The 18,343-nt window shown below is 39.4% G+C and overlaps 1 protein-coding gene across 1 annotated transcript; it reads left to right on the forward strand.

Moving 5' to 3' along the window:
- The first annotated feature begins 535 nt into the window (after window positions 1-535).
- Window positions 536-2,421, forward strand: LOC121948461 (ubiquitin carboxyl-terminal hydrolase 37-like). The gene is made up of 7 exons (XM_042493861.1): window positions 536-574; window positions 667-818; window positions 1,572-1,671; window positions 1,815-1,891; window positions 2,034-2,142; window positions 2,263-2,323; window positions 2,408-2,421. Exons 2-7 carry the CDS (start codon window positions 703-705, stop codon window positions 2,419-2,421), a joined length of 477 nt encoding a protein of 158 aa, XP_042349795.1. The 5' UTR covers window positions 536-574; window positions 667-702.
- The last annotated feature ends 15,922 nt before the right edge of the window (window positions 2,422-18,343 follow it).

Here is an 18,343-nt window from a genome sequence, read left to right on the forward strand (position 1 = left end):
GTAAATCTGCCAAAAAACACAAGAAACACAGTTTTCTGTCAAACACCTTCATCCTGGAAGAACATCTTTGCTGCTTTTTCAAGAAATCATAGAAACTGATATTGAAACTCTCTAATGTTAAAAGGAAAGAGAAAAAGAGCTCCAGTTTGTCCGTGTTCGTGATGCTCGTGTGTGCTGAGATGAGTTCTGTTTGTGTGTCAGGTTTCCAAATCCATCCCAGATTTGCTACATGAACTCCAGCCTCCAGAGTCTCATCACGCTGGCGCAGTTCACCACAGACGTCCGCTGCTGGGAGGAGCTGTGGCAATTGGTGCCTGAAGCTAAACTATTTAGGTACAGCAGCCACACACACACACACACACACACACACACACATGCAGACTCTATCCTAATGACCAAAGTGAAATAACAGCGGAAACTTACCTCTGATTTCTTCTCCACCCTCTGCAGAAGCTTCATGAACATCGTGCTGTGTCACCGCTCCGTAAACGTTGACCAGAAGCTCACGGCCCTCTACAGCCTCAAGCGGCTCGTCTCAATCCGGGCTCCTGAGTTTGAGGATTTCTGCCAGAAAGTGAGTCATCCAGTCTGATTGTTGTTGTTTCTCCTCCTCCTGATAGTTTGCTCTCTGTGCTTCAAACTCTCTGTGTGTCTCTGTGTGTTCAGGATGCTCACGAGTTCCTGACGACTCTTCTGGCTCAGATGAGCAGAGAGTCCCTGCTGCTGCAGGAGGTCGCTGCCAGCGTGGGATGGAGCTACAGGTGCCCCGTGGAGAGGCACTTTGGGTTCAGGATGCAGACCACCTGGACCTGCAAGAGGTAAGACAACAGAGAGAAACACAGGATACACAGCAGGAGACAAATGCCAACACACTTTCAGTCTCTGCGTGTATCACTTTCACACTTTACATCCAGGCCAACAGCAGTTTACTGCCTGTTCACCGTGACTCTAACCTCTGCTGCGTGGTACGGCACGGATCAACTCAACTCAACTCCTTCTTTGTTGGCTTTCTTTAGTAAAAGTTGTGGATAGTACAACTTTGTCGAGGTTTCAAGTTAGCTGAGCCGTTACTAGAAGACAGTTAAAACGCTGCAGACGGCTGATTGGTCAAAGGGAATCAGCACTGACACAGGACCGCCTGCATCAATGCGCTGCTTTTAAATAGCTGAGCTACTGCTTTGGCGATTAGCTGAGAATCCCCCCTCCACTGAGAGGGTGTTATCAGCATTAGAAATCGAAATCGAGAAAAGGACCTGTGCTAAAAGAGAGCTGAGTTGAGTTGAACCATGCAGTGCAAATGAGGCCTGAGCTGCATGCAGTTACATTGGGACACAAAGTCAGGTAAAGTGCTGGGCAGTAGATGTAGAGCACTATAGAGGACAAGATTGTGGACGCAGCCTGACTGTTTATCTTTGAGCTACTGAAACAGCCCTGAAATTTGTTTAATAACCTCACGTTTTGAAAAATGAACGTATAGCCTGCACTGTCTTGATTAAGGAATCCATCTGTTCGACTCTGTGCCTTTGTCATCACCTCTGTAATTTTTTGTGTCCTGTCCCTTTAATGAGCAGCTGTGGAGCTTCTTCTGCACACGAGGAGAACTTCACCAACCTGTCTCTCAACCTGGAGCCTGGAAGCTCAGTCCAGGAGATGATCCAGGACTACCTGAAGGTAAGATCCACCTGTCCTCTTCCAGTGACATCATCACAGCAACACACACACACACACACACACACACACACACACACACACACACACACAGTCCTTGTTAGTTCATGTATATCTGACAGCATGTTGTCTCTGTGCTGTTTCAGGAGTCAGAGTTGGATTTCAGGTGCGACTGCGGCGCCAACTCGTCCAGCCAGCAGTCAGCCTTCGTCACGCTGCCCAAGTAAGTGACAATAGTTAGAGTTGATTAAATACTAGATAATTGAGATTAACTGTGAAATGTTTGAGAAAATTATTAAGAATGAACACCATCGATCATGTGCAACCTGCTCACACGTTTTCTTCTTTTCACTTCCTGTCCACAGAGTGCTGATGCTGCATTTGAAGCGGTTCACCTTCACGCCGCGGCTGGGGCTGCAGAAGCTGAGAGACCAGGTCGACCTCTTCAGGGAGCTGATGGTGGTCTCAGAGCAGGTAAGAAATAACTCGTCTGAGATCAACTACAAAGGAAACATCTGGTCTGTGTGAACTGGTGTTTGTGTGTGTGTGTGTGTGTGTGTGTAGCTAACTCTTGTTCCCTGTGTTCCCTCTCAGGGTGACGGCTGGTACAGTCTGGTGAGCATCATCAGCCATCTCGGCTCCGGGGCGCACGCAGGTAAGACATCTTTTCTTTTCCTGAGAAAGGAGACATTAAATGTTTCATGTTGCTGTTAAATCACTGTTGTATATCTGATCTTAGTCTATGTTTTATAACCTCTACTTGTTAAGACATCTGATGTAACGCTGATTTGTCTCCCGTTAGGACACTACATCAGTGAAGGTCTGCATCCAGATGTGGATTTGGATGACCCCGCTGACCGCTGGCTGACCTTCAACGACTCAGAGGTCACACGCACCACCGGGTCCTCGGTCTGCCAGCAGCGTCAGCGTGACGCCTACATCCTTTTCTACCAGCAACGGATGGTAAGAGGACACTGTCACATCCTGGAGTCACACGGACTCTGACAGTTAGTCCAGCGACTCTGTACTGACTCCAAGTGTTCTGTGTGTTCTCAGATGTAGAGCAGTGGAGGAGGCCACGTGGAGGCGTGATGATCCCGCCCAGGTGATCTGGGCTCAGGTAGGTATGTCTGTTCTCTCTCTGTGTTTCCGCAGGCCGTGAAGGCGAGGATGGACGTTCCGTGATGGACCACCGGATGGTGAAGGACGACCAGCGGCCCACCAGAGGAGCAGCAGCGTGAAGCAGCAGGAGTTTCCCCCCCAGCCCTCAGGAGGAGGGGTTGCTCTCAGAGAGCCTGGTTCCTCCCGAGGTTTCTTCCTGTGACAGGAAGTTGTTCCTCGCCGCCGTCGCCGTCCAATCAACACCAGACTCCAACACAATTCGGACTACATTGGCAATGAATTGGACTCATAATTATTTTTATCATCATGATTGGAGATGAGTTGGTCTGTAACAAATTGGCTTGCTCTCTGGGAAAGACTAAATAAATCAATAAATAACCTTAAAAATTAAGAATAATCTCTGTGTTTTTAACTTGCTCTCAGTATCATTTTAAGACTTGATCAAAATGAACAGTAAAAATCCTTAATATCTCCTTAGCAGCATTCTCTGTATTATGGTAAAATAATTTAGAGTGTGAAGGGCTTGTTCAGATTTTGCAACTCATGTTAGTTTAGGTTGGGTTTAGGCTACTAAAACACTTAAAGATTCAGAGGTTTTGTTTTTCATTTATAGAAGCATGACTTTACACAGGCATACATAGACTGGAGGACATGGGCACAAAAACAAGTAAATGAACAGTATTACAGTTTTACTTCTCATAGTTTCTGCTGTATTTGTGTGTATACAGAGTAAAACTATATTTTTACAGTTTTTAACTGTTCTATAATATTTTGAGTTGTTATCACTCATGTTTCATGGGTAAGATTTGTACAACTATATATATTATATATATATAGGCACCTATATGTTTGTTCTGGGTGTTTTTATGCACAACAACTGGCATCTTTATACTTTGTTTTAATCAACGAAATGACAACTTAAGTTTATGGTTCTAATTGTGCTGAAAAAAACAGAACAGTAAGAACAGTTTCAACGGTGCAAAAATGTAGAAATACATGCATGGTAATGCAATGAAACCATAGATTATGAAAAATAATGGACATAGCTACCGCAATATCATCTGGTTTGAGGACCCCCATCCTGAAGCCTGAAGTTCAACGTTTCAGCTGTCGCCATCTTGTTTTTGTTTGGAGCTAGAAGTGACCATATTTGTACAAGAGGCTGGAGCTGTGGAGGAGCAAGAAGTGGATCTGACTCACAGATTGCAGCGACACCTCACAGACGTGTCACTTTAGCTTTGATAAAATGTAAATTGGTGAGTTATATAAAAATTCATCCACCATATAATTGAAATTGGAACAAATACATTTAAGTATAGGGTTGTAAACATTTTTATTTCTGCTGTAATGTTGAGCATTTTACCATGAGAGTCTGTGAGGGTTGACTTTGAGTTGTTTTGTTTGAGTTGGGTTGTTTTTGAGCCTTGAATGGCCAGTAGAGGAAATTCAGTTTTTGGCACTTCTATATTGGCCTAATTTCTCAATCTTGGAGGTTAACAGTGTGTCATACCAACCCCGTCTCATGCCGAAGTCGTCAAATACTGCCCCTTTGCAGTGATTTTAGTCAAATCCCAATGCCAAAAAACACTTTTTACATCTACATGATATGTATCTGGACAGCGACAGCTGAGAACATGGCCTGACAGAACTGGTCGCATTGCTATTAAATGTAGACAGACAGCTGGACCACACATGCTGCAGCAGCAGATACGTAGAGACTGGCGACAGTTAATAAAGTGGCTAGATGGAACCTGTTGCATCAACATGATACGCTGCTGGACTGCATCAGGTTGAAACACTGCTAGTAACAAAGTTATTTAATGACCACAAAGGTCCCTAAAGGGCAGAATGGAGGGTCAGTGGATGGATTGAACAGACCCCAGACTGTCATTGGGAATCTGGTGTCCACTTCCCATCTGAATGTAAAACATAAACATAACCATCCATGGCAGCAAGTCCTTTTGGTGTCCTGGCAGGGTTACCATGTGCTTATGTTGTCTTAACATAACCATGTGCAGCGTAATCCCACCACAGGAATTTGTTGACATCATCATGGTGTCATCCCAGATTGAAAGACAAAACACAGGAAGATACCTTGAGCGTAATATGTGGACCTGTCAAGATGAGAGTCGCCTGCAAAGTGGTAAAATGTAACTTGGGTTGAGAACGTATTTTTTTTTAAATTTCCAACTGGGTGCACTTGGAAAAACAGTGCAACACTTTTTTGGTGAACTGTAGAGCAGTTGTCCACAAAAACGCATATGCAGCTCTCACTTCTCCCAAGTCTAGTTCAGTATTGTCATCCAACAAGCCGTGGTTTTTACAAAAAGGCTATCTTGAGTCCCCTGAAAGCACGCTGAATTTTCAATATGATTATTAAAATCAGAGGGAATGTGAGCACTACTCATCAGTGAACTGTGTTGCTCTCTGGAGCCTGAATTAATGTCTTCAGAGCATCAGTAACACAGTGTTAATGTGTCTCCATTAGACACCGCTGCCATCTCCCAGTATGTCTGTCTGCTCTGGTGTCTGGAGACTGGAGGGAGGGAAAAGAAAGGACAAAGAAACGTGACAAAGGAAAACCAGAGCGGGAGAAAGTAAGGGAGAGGGAGTGAGATGGGCTGAGCACTCGTGAGGTGGGAGGATGTCTAGACAGATAGATAGACAGATAGAGGAAGACACAGGACACCCACAGGCAGACAGCAGGGAGCTAACAGAAAATGGACAAGAAAGGACAAAGCTAGAGGTAGAAATAGAAAGTGGGAACAAGTGAAAATGACTGAGGGACAGATAAAGACAAGGACGGGAGTGACATGGAAAGAGACAGATCAAGTGACAGAGAGAATTAAAGGGCGACGCAGGAATCAGAGTGAGGCAGAAACGAGTGAGGGACTAATTTATTTAACAGGGTTGCCATGGGGAACAGCATCTATGATGAATGTGTGGGTTGATTATGCAACCAATTGACTATAATTCACCCAGTTGACAGAACATCATGACCAGTGATCCATGGGGATGGCAGACATTACTGAAAAGGAAATATAGGCTGAGTATTGCAAACACCCATGTGTTGGAAAAACACTGGCGACCATTGATCCTTTCAACATACAGACTGGGTGAATCAGGGAAAGCACAGCAGTTTATTAAATTTAATTTACATTGTTTTGGTATTGTGGTTTAAGCGCTAAACCTGTCAAGATGTCAGTCATGATATTCAAAAAAACAAACAAACAGCAAAAGGAAAAGAAAGTACAACAAAAAAAAGTAAATGTCCTGGAAATATTTTTTGTTTTAAAAATTGTAATAACTTGGTAACATTTAAAATATTTAAATATAATAACTAAAAATAGATTTTTTCCTAGCTTTTTTTAATCCCTTGTTTTGGGTTTTTTTTTGTGGTTCCTAGCTTTCTAAAAAAATAATTTTCTAAACTGCCTGATTTATTGCAATTAGTGGAATGTTTCTTACCGCATTGCTCATAGCCTTCTCCTAATGTTTCTGAAGTACCAATTTGCTTAGATTTTAAAGGTAAATACTCATAGAAGGCAATTGAAAGCAGCACAAGAAAAGTGATTTCACTCAGGGACTGCCTCATATTTTTAAATTGACTGAATGGAGAAACATTTAAATGATTACAAAATTAACGTATTTTGTTTTCTCATATTCAATCAACTTATAATTTTAAGGCAGCATGGATGCTTCCTTTTTATTTACTTATCTATTTATACATTTCTTTTTTTAATTTTTATTTTTGTTTTACAGCGTAAGGGATTTGGTTCTGTGAGAACAGTTGTTTGTTTTCTGTGGCTCTGAAGGACACGTCTCAAGTCTGAGAAAATAACCCTGAAGACGTCACCAGGGTTATCCCATTTAACCCTTTGAACTCTCTTTCAAACCTTTAACTCAAAAAATTGGCTATGACTATGGCTATTGTCTATGCAGGTGTTTTTGCTTATTGTAATGTCATTTCTTGGAGTATCTTCAAAGTTGTCATATATCGCTAAAATCTGCACAGCCTAAGCTAAAAGTTTATATAAGTCAATAAACCATAAGAATTCAAAAAAAGTATTAAAATCATGTCATTAAAAAACATACATACATCAAATGATTTTTTTTCATTAGATTTAAAAAAAATAGAAACACAAAGTATATTGATCTAAAAGATTTTTTTAAAATGTAGAAACATAAATTAAATATTTCTCAACACACTATAAGTTTTTTTATACTATGTAGGTTTACATTATGTCATTTTTTTACAGATATACCCATTTTTCATAGACTGCAAAGGCAATGTGATAAATTTATTGTTTGATCCTCTGGGACCACCGCACATTATTGTGTAGTTTTGCACAACACATAACATAGTGCAGTGACTTGACAGACAGAAGCCTTAGCTTTCTGATGCAAATAGAATGAATGTTTTACCTATTGTGTTTTTTATTTTTTAAATTAAATTAAAAGTTTTGCCCTTCCTGTAATATTTTTGTTTCAATATCAGCCTGCTCATGTTCATTAAAGTAGAGCGCCATATTTCCATGATTAGTTATGGGTTAAACTTTTATGATACAATGAATAGTTTAAAAAACACAAACAGGAACAGAAATGCAGATCAGAAGGAGAATATTTCAAACCGCCCTGTTGAAAGTGAAGTGGACAACAATCCACCAAGTGTTACTGGCTACTTGGAGAGCTTTGCAGAAGAGTTTAAGTGCCAGTTCCAGTGCAACCTTCATGTACTGCGTTGAAAACAACAACAATAAATACATTTAAGAATAAACCTGCCTCTCGTGTGAAATGCCCGTAGCTTAATAGGGTAGGCCCATGCTACTGTATTTTATAGTGGTGGTTTTCTGTTATTTTCTGAAGTGGCAAGTGGTGTAAAAAGTTTGAGAACCATTGGTCTGTTTCATTAAATATCACAGAGATTTAGGATATCTAAAATGACTCCAGAACAGGGGGTGATTGTTGTTATTATGGCTGAAGCCCATTGAGTTCACAGGCCTTTGAAGTCATCACATCATAATTGATGACTTTTATGTGTTGAAAGTCAGCTCTAGACTTCAAACAGCTTCAAAGATTAAAGCCTAAATTACTGTCATGGTTGGCAATAGATGCACTATTACTAATCATCTAATACAAATATGATTTATCGAAAACTGAATTTCAAGATAGAACACTTATTCATGATTAATTTGCCCATGTATTTTTTTCTACTTGTAATTTCCTGAAACCTGGGAAACCTTGATGATGCAACACTGAAAATATATATTTTTTTATTATTATATTTAGTCCATCCTGTTATTTTGTGTGATGCTCCACAAATTTTTTGGATATTTTACAGATCCCTGAAGATGAAATATATCTCTATGTAAGTTATCATCCACAGCAATATAGAGCACATAAGACCACAGAGGTTTGACCATGTGGTTGAACTAACATATTATACATTTTAAGCAATGTTCCAGGTTGTTTCCTTTATTTTTTTAAAAACTAATTTTATTGTTCTTCTTCACCAAATTTTGGGTAATATCTTCTTGTGTTGCTCATTGGCTTCTTCTGATGCTTTTAAAAGAAATCAAGCCAATTTGCTGTGGGTTCAAAGGGTTAATTATTTTGTAATACATAAAATTAGAGGTCTAAGAGATTGAGTTTAATAATGTTCCAGGACATAGTGCCCTCAAACTGATCAAATGTGGCACAAACTCCAAAGGTAACCCCTAAACAGCTCAGAGATAATGGTGATGGAGTTAAAGCGGAGAAGATTTTTTTCCATGTAAAACTCCATCAAGCTATGGACCTTTTCTGACATGTTCTTCGTGCCTAATAATGTGGCTAGCTTTGAAGACTCTGTAGGTAGTTTGGTAGTGAAGAGTACAGCTCACTGCTGCTAGGAGGGTTTTAGGGAAAGAAGATGATGTTAAGATTGCTGGAAAGTGAAGTGGAACACTCCAAGAATGTGTGTTTTAGTTATTTCTGGGCCATCCACTTTACATATACGAAAGTGAAAATGTACAGTTTTAGGTTGTCTAAAGTCGAATCTGCGATGTGGAGATAAAAAGAATAAAGGATTCTGTATCCTCCAGGTTAATGAGATAGTGGATGCTATGCACATTAGTATGAATGCTCCAAGCCTGGACTTGCCCCTGATATCACTCCAACGTAAAATAGCTGCCTTTGTATAAAACATCACCCATCTACTGACCTAAGGCCAAATTGTGTTCTCAATACAGATTTTACTTATTTAACACCCAGCAGCAGATATCCATAGGTGGTCTTTTCTACAATGGAGGTGTCTCCGGCTTTAACGTTGATATGAGCACTTCCTCAGAACCTCTCCACACGTGTAAGTGCGAGAGTGCGGAACAGGCTATTGTTAAAAATGAGCAATAACAATCCAAAATGATGTAAGGTCACTGCCGACGATAGAAAGACCTGATGCTATGGCAACCAGATATAATTTTGCAGCACTAGAATTCATGTTATAGAGCATTACAGGAAAAATGAGTCACCTAAATGGAAACATATTACCAATTCATGGCATCTCTGTTAATCCAAACAATGCGTTATATGTTTGATGATAACAATAAGAAGCATTTTGCCCTAAAATGAGGTATTCATAGGTGTTTATATATAAAATAGGAGCATATTATGGAGCTGTGGTATTAGAATTTTATTTTCCTATTAACAACCAGGTCACATGTCTTTCTTCCCTATTGTGTTACTATGGTGTTTAATAATGAAACATTTCATATGATAAACATGTTTTGATGCTGCTGCACACGCACATGAAAAAATAATCCACAGAAAAGTGCTTCTTTTTGTCAGCACCATATGAAGCTTATGTAAAAATGTAATTATACTGTGGTGGGTCGCGACTCCACGCAAACAATGCATTGTGAGATGATGAATGCACATCTCTCCCAGCAATGAATATCTTTTCATTTTTCCAGCTTTTCTTCACCTTCCTGAGCTCCTATTGTTAACAACAGAAGGTTAACCTGACGCTGGATAAAAAGGGAAATAGCGAAACAGGGGCTACAGAAGAGGATGTGAGCAAAGAAGAATTATAAAAAAAATATGAGAGATTTGCAATAACAATACTGGTCTAACTGGTCTATACTGATGCCTTGTGCTTTTGTTGTACATTTTGTACATTTTTTCATTTGTTGAGTTGGAAGGTCCACCATTTTGCTTCACAATGAAGTGTCTTAACAACTGTTTGTTGATAAATTGGCATGACATTTGCTTCAGACATTCTTGATCACCAAGAATGTCGTTGTCATGGATTCCTAATAGACAAAACAACTAGTCATCAGTTTTCAAGATTGAGGTCCTGATTTCTTATGTCCATAAGAAAAATCCACACTTTTGGTCATAATGAGAACCCACAAAAATTATGAAAGACTTTGATATCAACAGATTTATGGTAAAATATCGCTACCAAGATATTTTCAAGAAGGTGGTTAAAGGAATGAAAAAGCCAGGTTGTGATTTCATGGTCAAACAAGACTACCACTCTTGGATAACTTTTTAAAACTCGTAAGAAGCAGAATTGCACAAGCACATCCAACTGTTCCACTTGTCCATAATTTGATGTGATTGATGACAAGTTAGAGCGTGTTGATTGGAGTGGCATGGTTGCATGTCAGCCATAATTTTAGTGGAGTATACATTTTCATGACTATTGTGGCATCACAAGGGGGTGTGTAGTAGAGGGATGTTACGCCCCCCTGCAGGAACAGCAGTCAACCCACAAAATGGCTGCCGGTACAGGGACTACACTTCCCATCATGCCCCACAACCTTGACAGGTGTGGCTGCTTAAGGCACTTGATTAGAGCTGGCCTGAGAGAGTGGATGGGGAGAACAAAGGAGCAGAAGAGCAGAGAGCGGGGAGCTGAAAAGAACTGGAGAGATCAACAGGGGAGCAATAACCATGTTTGAAGGAAAGTGATATTTAAGTTAAAGAAAAAGATTTCTGAGCCTTTAAGTTTACTGAAACCATTTGTGCTCCTTCAGGAAGATTTTTAGTTTGTCTGAAGACTTTTGTTGGGATTTTCAACCTAAGTTTTGCTTGAGTGCAACATGGAACAGTTGTGATTTAAAAGAATTAAACCAGCTTATTTTGGGAACACACTGTGTCTGTGTTTCAGTAGAAATGCACTGCCTCACCTTAACACACTAATGACACAGTCAGAACTATCTACAACATATTTTTCTGTCGTTGTCTGTGGAAGAGTTCCAGCCGTTATTCTAAATGGCATCACAAATTTGAGATTTAGTGTTCATGTTAAATAACATTTTTCGACTCCCTTTGACATCTGAATAAAATTAATGAATTTTGAAATTGGCATAATTCCCCTTTACACTATAATGCCGCTCTCTGTTATAGGTCTTCGGTTAAACGATGTCAGAGAGAGACTGTCAAAACAGAAACATGTTCTGTTAAGGAGGCAAACAACTTTTAGCCGCTTTTCCAAAAATGCACATCCAAGGCATTTTGTGTATATTGTACGAATTCAGCTGAAATGATTGATAAAAGCAAAGTGACCCTGTGATAACATCAAAATTATTGATTATATTATTATTGATTATATCATTAATCACTAAAATAGATAGCTTATGATAAACAAAAGCAACACAATGATTAAAGCAGTATGAGTCAAAAGGGGAACGTACACAATCATCACAAGTTAACAACATTTTTGTTCCCAACAGACAGCTTTTTTTTTCCAATTAGTATGGTTTCTTGACTTACCAATTCTCCATTTCCTGTGCCTTTTATACCCATGCTTTTAGGGGTCCGAAACCTTATTAAAATGTAAACAGAGATTTTCTCTAACAGTAAGAAACAATCTTGATGGCACACAGGCCAGTTTGAGAAGTCAGTTTGGTTGTTTCCAACCAAACTGACAGGAAATATCTGAAATACCACAAAAAAGAAAAAGAAATTTAATCCATGCTGTAGCTGGTTGGACTGCAATAACTTGTCAATATTATTCAAACAGAGAGGTTGACAAGACAGGGTTTCAAGTTTTTTCAGTGGGCGGAAAATGTTGGAAAAATAAGCTGTAATGCCTTTTTATATTTTAGATCTATTTCAGCTCTCTAAGTAGCTCATCCAAGCGTCACCCCAATAAAATGCATGTCTTATGTATGTCTTTGCTCATGTAAAGATAAAATGTTGTATGTGCTTTTTTTTTTTTTTTTTACCCAAACAAACAAGTCTGAGGAACAAAATGAATAATTGCATTTATTTGTTCTTGTGATACTCATAATTTTAAAATACTGAAATAACTGAGGTCAGTATACCAAAACTGAATCCTTAGTCTGAGCCATATCAAATTCATTTCTAAAGTTGTTTAGATTTTCAGAGCTATGACACCTGCGCACCTTTTGGGGTCATTTCTAGTTCTATGTATCCATTTAAAAAGTGTTTAATTTGCACTGACATAGCCTTAATAATAACTTCATTCAAAGTCAGCGATTCATTTAAAAGTAATTTAAAAAGTAATTCATCACATCACCAATGACACCGCTTTGATATAAAATGAGACAAGTTTTAATTATGAATAAATGAACAATTAGTAGGCCTCATCTGTCCATTCGTGTTTGAGTGTATGATTGTGTCTGTCTCAGAAGGAGTACAATCAGGCTGGATGTGTCACGATATTATACAGTATTATGACAACATTATTATAGAGATAAAAACATGTCGTAAATGTAATAACAGAACATTAACGTACCATAAAAAAGTGACAAACTTCAATGTAAGGACTAGAATAAGTATTACATTTCAACAACTTCATGGTCACAAATATTGAATTTATAACTAGTCAGTGTGTGTGTCCCCTTGTTTTCCTATTTAACAGTGGGCCATGGCATCTTTAAACACTCACCAGCAGGTCAGTTTTTTTAAGAGTTCTGTAGGTTGTTTCTATGGTGTGTATGGAGATTTTAAGCCATAGCTCTGTGTTCCAACGGCAGGTTTTCCCAGGCAGACCCCCCGGGAATAGCGCCAGGCTTTGAGGCCAATTTTACATAGTGACCAAAAGTGGAATTACACCGTCCCATTGACTTACGTACATTGTGAAAGAAACATCTGGAAGTCAACTGAAATACTTTCCTGACAGTCAAAGCCTCGCAAAATGACTCATTTTACTATTGGGATTTCATACATTTGGTCCAATAACATTTCTAAAGACTGGAAGAGATAACGTTATTTTGTCCCCATTCTATTTAGCATTTCACTAAACTGGAAGTTATCTGTTTGGCCGCATTTGGCTCTGGGTAATTTAATATCACAGAAGAGAGTTTGTTTTGTCGTCATGTGCCACTGAACAACTTTTATAGAAATGAACAGGGTCCCACTTGGAACGCTGTATCCAGGTCTCCTAATACATCCATGGCAGACCCACATCAACTTGGCCTTTCGTCATAAGGATATTTGCTTGAAAAATCTCAATTGCAACTTTTTGTAGAGAAAAAAAGAAAGTCCTAGATCACCCCCTGAACCGGACGATGACCACTTCTGAAAATGTTGGTGCGATTTTCAGTTTGGCCAATGACTAGCCAGCCCTTCATGCATGGACATGTCAATCACAGTTACTTCCTCAGAGCTGGACTAGGCAATCACACTTTGAAATTGTGGGAATCAAAGACAGCTCCTCCTGGCTGTTTCTTCATCTCCCTCTCGACACCATCTGCACTCATGAATGTGTGTCCCGCTTCAGAATACCTAATGGGGACGTCTTCAGAAGCAGTTGGAGAGCTGTTCACAAGGGTTTGGCTGGTGTTACTTTCTTCATCATGATTAGATTTTAATTGAGATAACAATGGATTATTAAGACTTCATGATGAATGACAAAGACCATCTAAATGAATATACACTTTTTTTAATTACGGGAAACAGGCAGGTGAGAAATCTCACTCACTTGCACTCATACACATCTTCTTGTCATTTTTTCATCTTTATGTATTTATGTTGTTTTTTTCCAGTATTTATGAACAGCATATCATTCAGCTGCATCTTTTACATTTGGAGTAATAAATATACTTGACCGCAAAGGATTGCAGGACTTCATTAACCAGTAACCATCAGTGCTCTCTGTTACATTGTGTTTTAGTGTTTTAATTTATCACACCCCATGTTAGGAGTGCTTTCCTTTCCAAACTCTGTATCAGACAGAAATATTTCACTTTGACATACAGAGCAAATTTTATAACCTTGCTAAATGGGATTGAAACACTCACTGTGATGCAGCCTTGAACCTTGATTTAGGCTGAGAAATGAATGCATTTTGAACACAATATTCTTGTCTCCTGCAGCCTCAGTTCAGCTACATTTAAACTGATAAGGAATAAACTTTTTTTTCTTTATGGAAGCAAGCCACCTTTCGCCAGCTGTGTCACCCTCAGGGAGACAGTGTTCTCATCAAAATGTCACTTTTAATGAAGCTGTTTTCTTTATCAGACTTACAAGTGTGCAGCGAGTCGTTGAGTCTTAAATAGCTAGTGGAGCGCAACAACCAAAATACTGCACCTTCCTCAAATCCCCTCCATCAATCCAAACATCCCTGCATCTCTGTTTACCTCAACCCCTGTGGAAAGAAAGTGTCACATGGCAAAAATAACACAGCGTCACTGAAATATACTTCAAATACACCAACAAATACTGCTACAGTTCCTTATCCATGCTGACTGGAAGTCTTATAGTATCAGTTTGTACTCCTTTAGACTGAAAATAAAAAGTTATATTGCCCCTCACATGTATAGACAATAATTCAAGCCAGCCCTGTGGTATGATTTGTAAAATATCAATACCGAAGAGGTGCCAGTGGGAGAGAATTGTCGTTTTTCTCCATTTGTGAAAAGTTTCTGTAGATAAAAGAGGATTTTGCAAGACACTAGGATTGTAAATTAAATTCTTTTTGCTTTGTTGTGTTCAGTTCCTGAGTCACTGACCATCTGTCTCTCACTATCTTCCCAACTAGTGGGGCAGATAGACAAACATATTGTACATTTCATGACCAAAGCATTAAAGTTTAAGCATACAGTTTACCCCAATGTTTTATTTAATATATGGAGACAATCTGTATTTTACCTTCGGTAACCTTTAGAGGTCACTGAACTCAGCATTTGTTTTTCATTTTTTGCCCTATTACTCAATATTATAATCATATGTATTTGCCAAAATTGCATTTTGCCTTAGCCATAACGCCCTAACAAATTTCTCCTTATTGCACCAATTTGGCTAAGGAGGCTCCTGACACTACTAAGTTTCTGTGTTAATTTCCAGATGTAAATGATGTTTTCAGATTTCCAGATGTTACATATCCCTGCAATTCAAAACAGTAGCCGGTTTTCTACATGGAAATGACTTTTGTTGTTAGCACGACGTCATGGTGATTTGGTCTTTTACATGTCTGTCACAGCAACACATTAAGTAGGCCATCTATCAGGCCAATGTATGTAGCAAAGCTCTGGTACAAGACTCTAAGCTGCCAGGCCCTTCTGACTGGGGCTTGGTAAAGGAAGCAACAGGATGGCAGCCACTGTAGACCACCTGTCCCAAAGCCTCAAAGAGCTTCTACGGATGTATCCATTGTGGTTGCAAAACAGGACATGACCAAGAGCAGAAAGGATAATAAGAACAGAACATTATTGATATATATCGCTTTTATGCCTGCAAAAAAGTGAAAGAATCGAACATTTGAAATCGTAAACTTATTTCCCCTCAGCCTCGTGCCAGAGGTCATATATAAAATACCTCCACATCTGAAAATAATCTTTATGGTATATAGAAACACTGGAGAAAGATTCATGCTTTTGTCATAAAATGCACAATACTTTGCATATACGGAATTATCTGCTCCACTACATCTATTTCCAACTGCATATCTCCAGGTAGCAGTGCTTTGCTGAACACTGGCATGAATGCTCAGTCAAAACACCTTTGGCAAACAAAACAGCAGACAACAATAAATGTACCTTGCACCCCCTTCTCTCAAACCTCAGCTCCCCAGAAAGTAAAGTGAAGAGTTATAGGAATATGGAAAAACTGTCCAAGACAGCAACCAGTGTCACCAATCAAACCCATAAAACCTGTAACTCCTCTGTTCCCTTTTAAGTCCCTCCCTATCTTTTTACTATGTTCTTTTCCTCCTTCACACTGAGGAGAACATTTCATTAGGATTGAGGCTTCTGTTGTAACTATGCTACACTATATATAACCAGTAGTACATAATTATATTCAAGGTATCATAACCATAATTTTAATCAGAAATCAGTGAGATAAAGCATGAATTATATGTTTCCCTTAACATTTTACCTCCCACTCTTGAGCCCGCTGGGCGCTAACACTATTTACAGCTTTCATGAACTGCTTGTACTGTGAAAAGGTATGAGTACAGAGTAAAGTAGCGAGTAGACTCCTGTTTAATTAGTCATTTCAATTTTTAATAATAATAATAATAATAACTTTATTTGTATAGCGCTTTCAACTCAAAGTGCTTTACAGAACACGCAACAGATAAAACCATAAGGCAATAACGGATAAAAACAATGACTAAGAATTAAAAACAATGGCTAAGAATTTAAAACAATGGCTAAGAATAAGAACAGTGGCTAAGAGATAAAAACCATGACTAAGAAAAATAAAAATAAAAATAAAAACAGTGGCTAAGAAAATAAAACAAAAGCCAAGATAAAATAATGGCTAAGAACTGGTTAGGAGTCATATACCATAGAAAACAAGTGGGTCTTTAACTTAACTTTGAACACCTCTACTGTGCAAGCTTGCCGTATGTCAGTGGGGAGAGCATTCCATAAAGAAGGTGCACGGGAATGAAAAGCCCGTGCACCGACTGTCCTCTTTTTAGTTCTAGGGACAGTCAGCAGACCCGTCCCCTGGGAGCGCAAGGACCTTGCTGGTTCGTATTGAACAACCAGTTCCTTTAAATATGATGGTCCAATGCCATTCACAGCTTTATAAGTTAAAAGAAGTGTCTTAAAATCAGCTCTAATATGAACTGGAAGCCAATGGAGAGAAACTAGCACTGGAGTAATATGATCATATTTTTTTGCTCCTGTCAGAATGCGAGCTGCTGCATTCTGAACCATTTGTAGGCTGTGAAAGCTCTTCTTTGGCAAGCCAGACAGGAGAGCGTTACAGTAATCCAGTCTTGAAAACACAAATGAGTGAATAAGAACCTCGGCAACATTAAAGGACAACAAAGATCTTAGCAATCCTCCTAAGATGGAAGAAGGCTATTTTTGTCACCTCTCGTATGTGGGAGACAAATGTAAGAGACTGATCAAAGGTCACGCCAAGGTTTTTAACAGTGTCCTTGCACTGAATGATGCCATCATCTAAGGTGCAGACAGCGATGTTGTTTAGATGATTTAGTCTCCCTGAACCAATCACCATCATCTCAGTCTTGTCCGAATTTAAACATAGGAAGTTTGCTGCCAGCCAGCTCTTCACCGCAGCCAAACAGGCCTCAAGCTTCAGTATATCCGAGCAACTGTCAACAGTAATTGGTGCATACAGTTGCAGGTCGTCCGCATAACAATGGAAGGCAATCCCGAAAGAACGTATAACATCACCCAATGACCCCAAGTATAAAGAAAACAACAAAGGACCAAGAACAGACCCCTGTGGAACCCCATACCTGACTGTCCGCTTCTCCAATATTACATTGTTGTGTTGGACACACTGAGATCTGTCGGACAAATATGATTTTAACCACTCGAACACTCTGCCTGAGATTCCATACATGTTTTTAAGCCTGTCAAGCAATATACCGTGATCCACAGTCTCAAAGGCAGCGCTTAGGTCCAACAGTAGAAGAACTGATGTTGAGCCTGAGTCAGTTGCCAATAGCAAATCATTCAGGACCTTTGTGAGTGCTGTTTCTGTAGAGTGATGGGACCGAAATGCAGACTGTAGTGGCTCAAAGTAATTATTGCGTGACAAGAAATTCACAAGTTGTTTTGAGACAACTTTCTCAAGGACCTTAGACAGAAATGCCAGATTTGAGACTGGCCTGTAGCTTACCAAGGAATTTGGGTCAAGACCTGGTTTCTTTAGTAAGGGTTTGACCACTGCGGATTTGAAACAGGCAGGGAAGACTCCAGTAGAAAGTGATAAATTCACGATAAAAAGGACATAGGGACCCAGAGTTGCCCATAACTCCTTAATGACCCAGGCTGGTAAAGGATCTAACAGGCATGTGGTAGCTCTAGACGACAAAACAATTTTAGTCAGCTCTACTAGTGAGGTGGACTCAAACTCGGAGAAACACTGTCCAGAATAGGAGGGAGGGTTGACATCAAGAGTTAATACACCATTAGATGACTGGGGAATTCTGGCTCTAATAGCAGCTACCCTTTCATCAAAATAATCAGCAAAGTCAAAGGCAGATATTTCTGTTCCATCATTTTGCTTGTGGCCTTCTGTCAATTGAGCCACAGTGGCAAACAGGACTCTAGGGTTGTGTTTATTCTCGACTATCAACGCCGAATAATAATTTGCCTTTGCTGCTGCCATTGTA

This window comes from Plectropomus leopardus, chromosome 9, assembly GCF_008729295.1.
Source record: "Plectropomus leopardus isolate mb chromosome 9, YSFRI_Pleo_2.0, whole genome shotgun sequence".
NCBI classification, from domain to species: domain Eukaryota; kingdom Metazoa; phylum Chordata; class Actinopteri; order Perciformes; family Serranidae; genus Plectropomus; species Plectropomus leopardus.